General features: G+C 37.3%; 1 protein-coding gene across 2 annotated transcripts in view; it reads right to left on the reverse strand.

Moving 5' to 3' along the window:
• Positions 1 to 12,789, reverse strand: part of LOC150075047 (mitogen-activated protein kinase kinase kinase 13-like) — a 69,252-nt gene that overhangs the window by 27,355 nt on the left and 29,108 nt on the right. For both annotated transcript variants that reach the window (XM_090389125.1, XM_090389126.1), the window contains exons 2-6: positions 12,344 to 12,522; positions 9,999 to 10,336; positions 4,757 to 4,940; positions 1,319 to 1,510; positions 108 to 266 (exon numbers count right to left, since the gene is read on the reverse strand). In XM_090389125.1, the coding sequence (XP_090245251.1) occupies positions 108 to 266; positions 1,319 to 1,510; positions 4,757 to 4,940; positions 9,999 to 10,336; positions 12,344 to 12,456 (986 nt within the window). In that variant the 5' untranslated portion in view covers positions 12,457 to 12,522. The remainder of the gene's footprint in view (positions 1 to 107; positions 267 to 1,318; positions 1,511 to 4,756; positions 4,941 to 9,998; positions 10,337 to 12,343; positions 12,523 to 12,789) is intronic.

Consider the following 12,789-nt stretch of genomic DNA (forward strand, 5'->3'; position numbering starts at 1 on the left):
GAAGAAGAATATTTACTTTATTCAATCCAGGATAGAACGTTAATATGTAAACTTTAATATTTGATCTTGATGACTTGAAAATTTTCAAAGTAGTTATTCACACTTACCACACATCCACTTTCTCTGAACAAGGTTCATTGCGAATAATCTCAGGAGCCATCCAAGCCACTGTCCCTGCAAAGGTCATTCGCGTACTTATATCATTCCACTGCCTGCAGGTCCCGAAATCGGATATCTTTAATGTCTCGTTCTCGCCAATGAGTACGCTGTAAAATAAAGAGAACTGAATAAACCATAAATGCAAATAAATACACTGTTAATCAGCATCGATCGCTAGCTATATTTGCATTAACAGTTTAATAGTGCAACTCTATCCATCTCTGTATATTAATCTTGAGATGAGGCCAAATAATCGCTTAGCAACCTGATATTAATGTGTAGCCACAAATATATACAGTATTTATAATTCATCAACAGATGTTGATGGAACATTGCATAAAGTCAGGGGAATGACGAAAGATTGCAGTCTGTTTAACCTGTTGATAGAGAAGGTGAGTACTGTATTATGGAGATTGTACAAATGAGAAAAATCTGCGCTTAATGTAATTTTTAGTTTAGATTATCTCATCCTTCCATTCCATTGCCATTTTTTTTTAAAAACAAAATTTATTAAAGACGAGAAACGTATAAATCCACTCTGTTTTTCCCATGCAGTTATATTGCATGTCTGCTATTGGTCAAATATTCTTACGTCAAACAGCTCACGCGATTTCAAATGTATCCGATGACGCACATACTACGTCAGTAATCGCGTGCTAATATTACATTAGATTAAAACGAAAATCAGAAATAAGGTCGAATGTGTAGCATATAAAACGAGTCTTTTGAATATAATTCTATAATCTGTTCTCATCAGGAGAATCACCAAAGATGCATTTTCTCCTAAAACAGACAAAAGAGAATAATTTACCATTTTTAGATCATGCATTTTAGATAGGAAAACTAAGCATAATTTTTGTGGAAAGTGTCGAACTTGCTAATTAAATTTCATTCTTTCTATTAAAAATTTGCTAAAAATATAATGAAAAGAATGAGGATATCTCTCAAACAGTTGTGTTTGGAGTATAAATTTTGTTTAATAATTGTAGTAATGCAATTTTTTTAAAACACCATATCTTTTTGTAAATAATTTACATTTAATTTGCGGTAATATAAGTTGCTAACCTTTTACATATATAAGCTATTTTTTATGTGCGAAGTTATAAAGAAATGCATTGATCTTAAATCTACGCTAATCCTCCCGATTGTTTTTACTCACTTGGGAGATTTTAAATCCCTGTGGATTATTTTGTGCTGGTGAAGGTAATCCATTCCTGCCGCAATTTGCTTGCTCCAGTCCACCACTTGACAAGGGGGGATCTCTCGACCACTTCGCATAACCTCGTATAGTTGGCCGTAAGGGCAGAACTCCATTACGATGCAATAACACGGATCCTGGGTGCACACCCCCCTGAAACAGAAATGCAATCCATTATTACACAGTAAGCGTTGTTTCCCTAATCCCAGTTTGCCGTAAGGTGGCGCTATTTGCTAGTGCACCTATTGCGCTGCTCATAATTTAAACGAGCACGATGAACAATGTGCACGTTTAAATTATGTTTTCCTTGCAGGGGAAGAGAGTGCACCGAAATGATAAAAATAGAAAATAAGCTATTTTTCTTCCTTATATTCGTGTAATTTTAAAATCATGTCAATCAATAAAGATACAAAATCTTTATATAATAATATAAAGCAAAATTGGCACCAAGTTTTGCAGAAACTAATTTATTATCATTTATGTTTCAAAACTTATTGCTAGCCCATAATGTCATGATCACCAATGAGAGGTTGTTAACAGATTGAGCATAAAATGTTCAATTTGTTCAAAATGTTCAATTGAGCATAAAATGATCAAAAAATATTCGATACAGGTGGCGTATAGTCATTAGATCTACCTATATTTTACTTCTTAAGAAACTTCCCAATAGCTTTCAGCAGATCAAAGCTGAAAGCTATTGGGAAGCGATGGAAATTTCTTTTATCCCACTGATCATCAGAAAGCGTTTTCGCCTCCTTTCAGGACGAGATAGACAAAGGCAAGGTTGGGAATTCTAATGTATTGAGCAGCGTGACACAGTACATTTTAATAGTACAAAACTGGTAGATGAACTAAACTGAATGCGTTCTTATTTCAAAATTGGTTTTTTAAAATACTTTCCAAAAAATACTTCAATATACATAACTGCTTAAAGGAATAAAATTATAGGGGGTATTAATTTACGACAGGATGGGGTTTGAAATGTTCGTGGCCTGAGTATAAAAGGGTAGTGGTAGAGTGTTAATTTCTGTATTTAATATATAACAATTAAAATAGTAACCCACCAAGTTTCATGCAGTTTCAATAACGTATTTTTTTTTTTTTTTAATACAAGTTCCTAAGCCAGCAAAGTTGTGTGAATGGGGAAAGATGGACAAAATCATTCACTGCGTAAATGATTTTGTCCATCATGATTCACAGTTATCTAATATTTAGGAAAAAAGGAAATAACGCCAAAGGCAGTTCACGAGGATATGATTACAACGTTGGGGGAGGATTCTCCTTCCTGTTCCATGGTTATGAAGTGGGCAGAAGTATTTAAACGAGGGTGGGATATTCTAAAAGATGACTCCATGCTGTGGAAGATCTGCAACTTCCATCACTCCAGAAGTTGTTGGCAGTGTGCAGGATCTGGCGATCAGTAATCGACGATTAACAGTTCGATACGTTGCCGGCATCTCATCTGAACGTGTGTACCATATAATAACAGAGGTTCTCAATATGAAAAAAAAAAAGTGTCAGCAGGATGGATCCCAAAGTTGTCAAAGTGAACATTTGCATCGTTTTCAAACAGGTCCAGAAAATTTTCTTCCAAGGTTTGTGACCATGGATAAGATGTTAGTCCATCACTTTCAGCCACAAACAAACGATATCCAAAGATTAGAAAAACAGTCCTTCTCCCCCTCCAAACAGAGCCAAGTCGATTTCTTATGCTGGCAAGGTGATGGCATCAGTTTTTTGGGATGCTGATGGAGTGCTACTAGTGAATAACCGTCATAAAGACCAGCCTGTCATAGGGACATATTACGTATACCTTGTGAGGCTTTTGACTCAAAACATGAAAGACAAACGCCGAGAAAAACTCAGCAAAGGAGTCCACCAGGACAACGCGCTTGCTCACAAGCCTGCCATTACCACAGCTGCGCTGAATGAATGCAGCTTTGAATTCTTGGACCATCAACCATATTTACTAGATCTAGCACCATCAGACTTTCACCAGTTTCCTAATTTGAAAAATACTTAGCTGGCATACATTTTCCCGCTGACATGACGCCATTGCTGCAGTGACCGTATTCGTGGAGGCTCAAAAAAAATTTTCTTTGCAGCTGCAATCAGTGCATCGCAGCACCGGTGGCTAAGAAAAGTGTAATTCCTCAAATTAACCTTTCATAATCAGGCTACTAACTTTTCAAACACCACTCGTATTAAATACGTACGCCATTGAAATTGTATAAAAAGGTAATATCAGAAAAGCTATATTGGCGCTTCCCTAGCCAGGTGGGCAGGAGCAGCAGTGCGTAGCACACGCTTCTTGATTAGACCGTGGTTCGATCCCGTAATCCCACCAAATACGGAGGATGCGGAAAGGTCAGGAAATGACCACCGCATATCCCGGAGCAATATGGCCTTAGTTGCTAATGCTCCTAAAAACCAAATAACAACAACAAAAGCTATATTACAACTTTGAAAATATTTCATATATTGCATGGCATCTCATACCGAACAACTTACAACTGTTGTCTGTGCGTTGTCACCAAAGACCACCTTCCACCTAATGAAAGACCAGTTAGTCTTGAAACAAGTTGTCATAGCAGTCTTATCTTTCAATTAGCCTTCTGGCGAGGCTTCTGTTTAAAGGTAGTGCAATACCAGGGAAACTCGTAAAGGGAAGTTTGGTTTGCTGTAGAATTGAGAAGAAAATTGCATTACCTATACATTTTACACCCTGCTGGCTGCAAAAACAAATTAAATATGCCGAGAATCAGAAAATTCTGGACTGTAAAGATTTTAAAGACTTTACTTTATCCTGCATTTTTTAAATCTAATTCGCCGTTGGTTGCTTTGCATTTTCGTTTCAGTTTAATTTTTAAGCTAGGAAATTTTGGATTGCAATTTCCCTTAATTAATATTTTTCTGTTTTTCCAGGTCTCCATCTGAAGTTTCCTTTAATGTGATACATTATACTTAGCCCACACTATTTTTCCAAACTATAAAAGCTTCATTTTTTTTTCAAAAGTTTTTAAAGATTTTTAAATAACCAGACATTTTATGAATTTATTATTTGTTTGGTAGTTGAAAAACAAGAACTTTACACACTAACGCCATCTAGCTTCATTATTGCATATTACCTTTAAATACAACATTCCATCATCTGTATTTTTGCATGTTTTATGAATGCCAAATATAATTTTATTTAGAAACATCTATATTTGTGATTTGTCATTTTAATTACTGAATAGTGTCCCGTTTTATATTGTCTAGTTTCTACACGTGTGATGGAAAAATCCGTGTCTTTTGTTCGATGTATATTAAATCAAATGCAAATAACTGTTTCGAAAATATCGCACCAACAAAATTAAACAAATCCTAGGGCGGTATTTCGTTTGTCCAGTTGCCTACCTGAAGGTTACGATGTTCGGATGAAGGAGTTGACGTAAATGTTTTATATCCGTTTCGGACTTTTCCCTGACCTTCTTTACTGCTACAAGTTCGCAGTTGAGGCGTCCAAGAAATACGGCTCCTTGTGCTCCACTCCCTAGCCATTGCAGATCTTGAATACTCTCGAACGGGATTTCCCAAATGTCTAAAAAAAAAAAAAAGAAAGAAAGAAACCAGAAAAAATCTTGTTTTTATATAAATTTAGCCACGTGAAGAAACCAATTTCTCCATAAACAGAAGTAGTATATAGTCACGCATGCGCATAATTCCATTTCTTTCTAAATGAAACAATATATAAGCGAGCATGCGCATAACGACATTTCTTCCCAATTATCACTCGCTACAAGAAAATTCATTCGTTCTATTTGCATTTTCATCGACGCAAGCTCTTTTATTACTCACGTGATCAACATATGTCTGTAATTCTCCAGTTAGCTCATTTCCCACGGCTCTAATCCTAAGACGTGCATCTCTCTGCAAACTCTCTTAATTAAAGCAGAACTTACAAAGCGAACTTCATTCATCGAAACATAATTTTAGGGAAACAACGCTCGCAAACAAAAGCAATCCTCCAAGATTTCCCTTTAAGTTTCACTTCTTCGTAGCTTGCGTGGCCAGCTTATCATTATTTTACTTTCTACTTTTAAATATCTCGAGCAAGAAAATAGGGTTGTCTGCATTAGAGAAACTAAATGGATAAACTGGAATTATCTCTTGCACGTTTAATGCATTTTTATTACAACAGCTGTAGCTAAAACCAGCTTCTTTTCTAGTTACTTTCACGATCTCAGCTGGTAGGGATGATAGGCTTCTGCCATCACTAATATCCTCACACAACTTGTTCACTTACCTATTAGAATACTAGACAATCCTAACAACACCAACACTTGATCTTTTCCTGATCAAAAAATCATGTTACTTCGTTGGATTTCTCTTTTAAATCCCATTCCAGTATTTGTTCAGATCGCGCCAGTGAAAGTATTCTTAGTTTTCAGAACTGCGCCTGCTCTTGCTTTGCTGGTCCCCAATGGCTGTCTGCCTCCTGATCTGTTCTTTTGTACCGATGCTTCTACATCAAACATGCTTTCCCCTGTGGCCTTCTGGAATGTTACTATCAATGTCACTTTGAATCCCAAGAGGAAGAAACATGCTGTCAGAATCTTTTGATGCATCGTTGGCAAACAGATGTCCACTATCTCTAACGGTCTTTTACTTTAAAGTTTATCCATAACGCCCCCTCTGTCACTTTAGAGTACACTCAAAAATGGTTTCATCCTTGTCTTTAGCCCTCGCGGAGTTGGTAAAACAGCTGTCCTCCCTGTAGTGGGTGGAAAATACCGAAGTTCGAATCCCACACTGACGTCAGGAACTTTTATGGGTTTTTTTCGCAACGTGGCTAAGTTAGTCGGTCTAAGATGAGGATAGAATTTTTTAAAATTTTTTCTCCCGAAATTCGGATTTTTCATCTGGAAAACAGGCAAATCGACCACAGAACACATACAATTAACAGATTCAATACACAGGCGCAGTGTGGTCTAAGTGGCTGAAGCGCGTAAACCCTACAACAAACAAACCTGCAAACACACACACACACACACACACATATATATATATATATATATACACACACACACACTGATTGATTATTGAATTATGACCACCTATCTAATACCGTGCTGGGCCAGGTCAGATAACAGGTGCTATTTCCATGGGCCCTAGGCATTGTCTCCACCAGACATCTGAAGACGTCCGTAGGGATCTGCGACCACGTGCCTGCAAGGCTTTCTACAATGTCGGAACAGATCACGGTTGGGGGTCCATATGCCTCACTTCCCGTTCCAAAACATCCCACTCAATCCAATTGAATTTAATTTCAATTGGATTGAGTGGGATGTTCATAAAAACTAATGCTCATAAAAACCAAATAACAACAACCACCACTGCTGGGAGGTGAGCCAGGCTGCCCGTTTTTCTCTGGCTAGTCTCTACACTGACGCACAGTGTCTCATAGTGTTGATTGTCAAGCGCCACCGGGGAAGAGGCAACTCAGTTTTTGTGTACTCTGTGTCGCAGTACAAACTCTGTAAAGGCCAGAGATATGTAAGTTTTAGTGTTGGGGTGTGTTTTTTATTTTATCATATATACATATTCATGGTTCAACAGTTAACATTTATAGGACATTCTCAGTCATTCCTCATTTTCATACACGTATTCCACCAGGCACAACACACACACACACACACGTATAGCATAGCAGACACATATACACATCATCACATTTAGACCTAGTTGTGTACATATATTCCCACTCATGTATCCATTTATATTTATAATTTGTATACTCGGGATAATAATAATAGACAGATAACATATATATTTATGGTTAGACGCAAAAGAATAATGATGGATACATATAACTTATATATTTATATCTGGAAATTGTTACAGAAGAAATGCTAGAAATCATACTGATGCAAACTCTCAATCACCTCCAACAACGCGGATACAATTGAAAGCTGCATAAACTGCCATACTGCTGTTCACAATGCTAACATACACCAAAAAGGGCAAACGACCAAGCAAGAGCTCTCCATCACGTCCGCTTTGTTGTACGTGATGGAGTGACAGAGAGCTGCAAACAAAAATAATTACCATACACACTATCTCTCAATGATATTACATATCCCCAAGAATCAAACACTCAGGCAAGAGCTCTCCATCACGTCCTGATGACCTGAACGCAATAGAGAGCTCCAAAGATTGTCATACATACATTTGTCATTTATACAAGCATTCATACAATAACTACACTCATGAGGAACACATAAACATTATCATATTCCTGGACTTAAACCTTTCCTTCTAGGAAATATACGCAATTATACATTAATAATATACACTAATACAGATAAGCGTGGATATTTCTTGTAACAAATGTCAGTATCTGACTTATACATTCTCACTGGGTGGAAAGCACATTCTAACAGGCCAGTCTCACTTGGGTTAGTCTCTATCAGTACATGTCACAATCAGGTAAGACGAGGCGCCTCCGTAGCCAGGTGGGAAGGAGCAGCAGTGCGTAGCACACGCTTCTTGATTAGACCGGGGTTCGAGCCCGGTGCGGAGGATGCGGAAAGGTCAGGGAATGACCACCGCATATCCCCAGAGCAATATGGCCTTAGTTGCTAATGCTCCTAAAAACCAAAACAACATCAGGTAAGACAGTGTCGCACAGTATTCTGCATTAATCCCGTACAACGTACTGCATCTTTCGCTCACCACGAACATCACCTTGCGTAACCCTTTACAGTTTTGACGGTGGGAGGTGACTTGACTCATTCGACACCATCCTTTGTACACCTTAACCACAGTGGACCATGAGCAACTGACAAGAAGTGCTGTTTCCGATGTGGCAGCACCCGACGCACGAGCTCCCACAATCATGCCCTTTTGAAACTCCGTGATATTTTTACTACGTCCCATAACTTCTACTTTACGCTTTGACTTGCGCGATCAGATACAAATTACCACTGCGACATAGTCCATTACGGATGGGCTGATTCTAATTCAGTGATCACGGAGTATATATATTATTTATTTAGTGTACTGTTTTTTTTTTACTTTATTTTCCTTTTGTTTATGTATTTTTCTTTTTTTTTAATTGTCCAATCCACTTGGTAGGTCAGTACATGCACAGTTACGACCCGCCTCCTCGTGGTATGGATGGGTCCTGGGTAGGCTTTCCGGGTGATTGCCTTCCTGATAGCAAAATGGCCAGAAACAACAAAACATTGTTCACAGAAATAACACTATATACATTTCTGGCCAATTTACAGAATTTTGTATCATCAGTATACCACGGCCTAGTTGTACTAACGTTTATGGAGCGGCCCTAGATAAGATACAACCCATGTCCATGTTCACATTGCACTTGAACTGTAGATTTCAATAATCTTTCATGTTTGCGGATGCCTAAAGGGGAAAAAGTCCTACTTAAAATTAAATTTTCGAAAGAGTCGCAAACTTGATGCTCCCAATTTCGACAAATATTTGCACGTCACCGACTTATCTTTCGGAACGGTAAAAAGAAACACTTTGTTCATATCTGGTTAAAAACTACGCGGAAATGTGTTTGGTTTGGTTTGTTTTGGATTTTATTGGCGCATTAGCAACTAAGGCGCCATATAATGCGCCAAAACCAAGTCATAAATAAAAAATTACTGAAATGTGTTATAAAAGCAGTTTTCTTCATTACCAACTGTTTGCGTACTTTTTAAATTTTGAAATTACCGCTAGGTGGCAGTTTGATTGACAACTTTTTTATTTTATTAACGTGGAGAGATTTAAAAAAACAATTAGTCAAAGGTAATTGAAAAGAAAAGATTGATTTTAGATATAGCATTAAAGAATTAAAAATAACGAAATGAATTTCCTTATTTAAATTATGTGAAACTTAATAAATTCAAAGTTTACCTAGATAACACTTGTAAACCTCTAAGAGGAATAATTATTTGGTAACTTATTTATTTCCCCTAGATTAATTGTCATCCATCGAAAGAAATCATAAGAAGTGAGACTACTTCTTATGATTATATAAAATTTTTTTTTTTTAATTCGAGTCATTAAATTGAGTTGTTTCTAATTAACTTAATTAATTTGCGAATTAACAAAATGGATTATACGGTTTGTGTTTACACATTAATAAGTTAACGAGAATTAAAAGATAATTCGGTATAATTACCTGAGCGATTTTACGAACTTTGCATTGAAAATACACGATGACAGCGTAATCTTCCGCAATATAAAAAAGTGCACAATGGTGGAGACTGTCAACAAAGCGAACTTAGTATTATATTTACGTAGAAAATTATACATATTTAACGACTGCTTTTTGAATATAACGAACTTCAAATGTTTCAAAATATCCTCTCCTCCAAAAAAGAAGCAACTCGCTTAAGACAGATAAACTGGGAGATGATTTATAATATGCAGTAAATGCTAAAAGAATGGCGTGTTGATAACCAAGTTATCATTGGATGCGAAAAACCAAAGGCAATTGAGCATCGAGTTAACTGACTAATCACGGCGCAAGACTGTATCTGCTTCCCCCTGGCGCATTTTACAATAAAAAGAAAACTAAATGACCCAGTTTGCGCGCGGTCAATGTACTATTCACATTCAATACATACAATTACAGACTTACCTGAATCGCTCCCCGTATTCGAGCCTGCTTTCCCCAGAATGCTCCACACTGGACGTAAACAAACCAGGAGTCCGTTCAGCCAACTAGTTTTGTGTTCGACCCTCGCCTGGTAGTTGTTTTCTTCGTCGTCCTCGCTCACCGTCTCGTAGTCGCCGTACGATCCAGCCATGGCGGGGCTGCTCGCCGAATTCACAATCACATATCCAGCGGGAGGGCTGGCGACGACGGGGGTGCTGGCAGAGCGTGCAGGAGGGGAGGGAGGGGACTGCTGCGAGGGTGTATCGTCTGGAGGGCTTTGTAAAGTCGAGCTGACCTGTTCCTCTTCTATGCACAGCATGCTGTAGAGGGGGTTGTACAGGACGATCAATACCATCAGTGAAAAACTGACAACTGCAGAAATTGCTGTTTCTATGTTAGTCGGGGAAGGAGTTTTAGCATTCGGCGCCAGCTGGATAGCTGTTTAGAGCGTTTAAATATACAATTTGTTATTGCATCGCTGAAATATTAAAGTGTTCGTGGCAGTGTGCACTGTTTATAGCGCCGCAGAATGGCCTTACGTGAACAGAGTGTGCAGCGGAGCATTTAAAATAAGTAGTGGACACAACACGCGGAAACAAAGCGTCCAATCTGCCAAGTTTTTACTGCAGTGAATTTGGGGGCAACTCCCGACTGCTTCTGCTTTTTCTCTGCATCGTGTTTAGCCAAACTAAAGCATTCTGGTACACTATTTGCCTTTTAATTGAAAATTGATTTCGAAGCTCGTGTTTTGTCTTAAGTGACCAAAAATATCTCCTCTTCTGTCACGTGAGATGAATAAGTACACCCTTGTGTTTCTTCTCTGATCGATATTAGATTTTTTTTCTTTTTTTTTTTTTTCGGTCTAATTATAGGAGCTGCTTTCAAAACTGTCTTTTGCCACGTGCTATTTCTATGGGAAGTGACGACAGGTCTGGCTCACTGAACTCAGCTCCCTCTAGCGAGATACTCATTGCACATTATTCGTCTTTTAATTGAAAATTGATTTGGAAGCTGATGTTTGTCTTAAGCGACCAAAAATATCTTCGGTTCTGTCACGTGATATCAATTTGGATGGGTAGGTACGCCCTGTTTCTTCTCCTATTGATATCAGTTTTTAACGGTCTAATTATAGTACTTACTTTCAAAATTTTCTTTGCCACGTGCTATTTCTATAGCGATGGCGTAGTACCTCTGAACTGAACGCCCTCTAGCGTCAAAATATTAAAAAAGATTCATGATTTTCAGCTTGTTTCTAAACAGTCTTTTTAACTAGTAATAACAAAAAAAAAGTACAATTTATATTGATGTTTCGAAGCCAATTACAGGTCTCTTTCCTCAGAGCGAAACATAGGCAAGTTCCATGTAGGATTGAAAGCAATCAAATAACTGGTTTAGAAAAAATTACGCTCCAATAATATCGCGACCGCTCTTTCAGCTGGTGAACGATATGCTAGTTTATAAATTGTAAGTTTGATGGAGGGATGGATCGTCCATCCATCAAACGAAGTCATTCTTTTTCAATTAAAACTAAATAATTCACCAATGTTAAATTTAATAATGTAATAAATGAAAGTTAAGTTAAAATTAATCTTTTTAACATATCTTAAAATGTTATCAAACTCAGTAAAAAAAAAAATTCGACAGAAACTGGACAGACAAAAACTTATATAATAGCAGTTATTATAAGCATAATGTAAACAGTAAGGGAGCGAAAACGAAGTACTTAAATTTCTTTTAAATGTGATATTGTGAATGTTACACATTCACAGCATTTAACTGTTTTATTAAATTTCACTCAAACAAAATTGCCATTGAATGGATTTATATTAATTCACAACATAAAACAGCATGTAATTTAAACACCGTTTTATTATTAAATATACTGCACAGATGAGGGGAAAAAAAAGCAGCAAGGCAATTTTGTTCACAATTCCAGCCATTTTATTTAACAGTTAGTCACGTGAAACATAAACTGGAATCAAGAATCACTTCACGCATGCGCTGTACTATTATTACATGCAGAATAGGAATTAAAACCAATAGTCGAAATATATATAAAAAAACAGGAAAAAAGAACAAAACATCAGAATGCTGAAGTAGCAAACAATGCACTTTACCTGTTTCCAGACTCCCATAGATCAATATTGCTTCTATTATAGGAAAAATGAAATGGTTTTATGAAGCAGTTTCCTTTCTTAGAAAGAAGCAAAAAATTATGGGGTCAACGATGCAATCGATCCGTGCCGATAGCTAGTATCAAACACTGGTTGCTTTTTTTCCTCTACATTAAAGAAAATAGTAAATCGCGAATTAAGAAGCGCAATTACCTGTCGTTGAAGTCTTCTCTTTCGCTACTTCCGCACATAATAGCTATCGAAGCTGGAGAGCTCAGGCTTTCCTCCGTTGATTGAGGGCTCTCGACTTCAACAGACCCTGCCATTGTTGGATGGGAAAGATTACAGCACTTACAAGGAAAAAAGATTATCTACCAGACCTTCGTCATTCTCTAAAGAAAAAAAAAAGGGGGAAATATTTTAAAAATCTCTTAGGATTAGCCTAGAAGAATTAAATTCGTTAAAAAAAAAATACAGAAAAGATTTATTTCATATTTATCAAAAATTACAAAACCTGTCACACGATGCTCCGACTTGCAGTAAAAGACCTGTTTACAGTAACCTGTTTGATTGTCTTTGAACATAAACTTCCACGTACCTGCTACGTAGCAGAGGCGCCACTCGTCCTGTTATCTCTCCCCCGTATGGCAACCCATAAG

The sequence above is a fragment of the Mastigoproctus giganteus genome, chromosome 14 (genome assembly GCF_048544385.1).
Source record: "Mastigoproctus giganteus isolate SK-2022 chromosome 14, ASM4854438v1, whole genome shotgun sequence".
Classification (NCBI taxonomy): Eukaryota; Metazoa; Arthropoda; class Arachnida; order Uropygi; family Thelyphonidae; genus Mastigoproctus; species Mastigoproctus giganteus.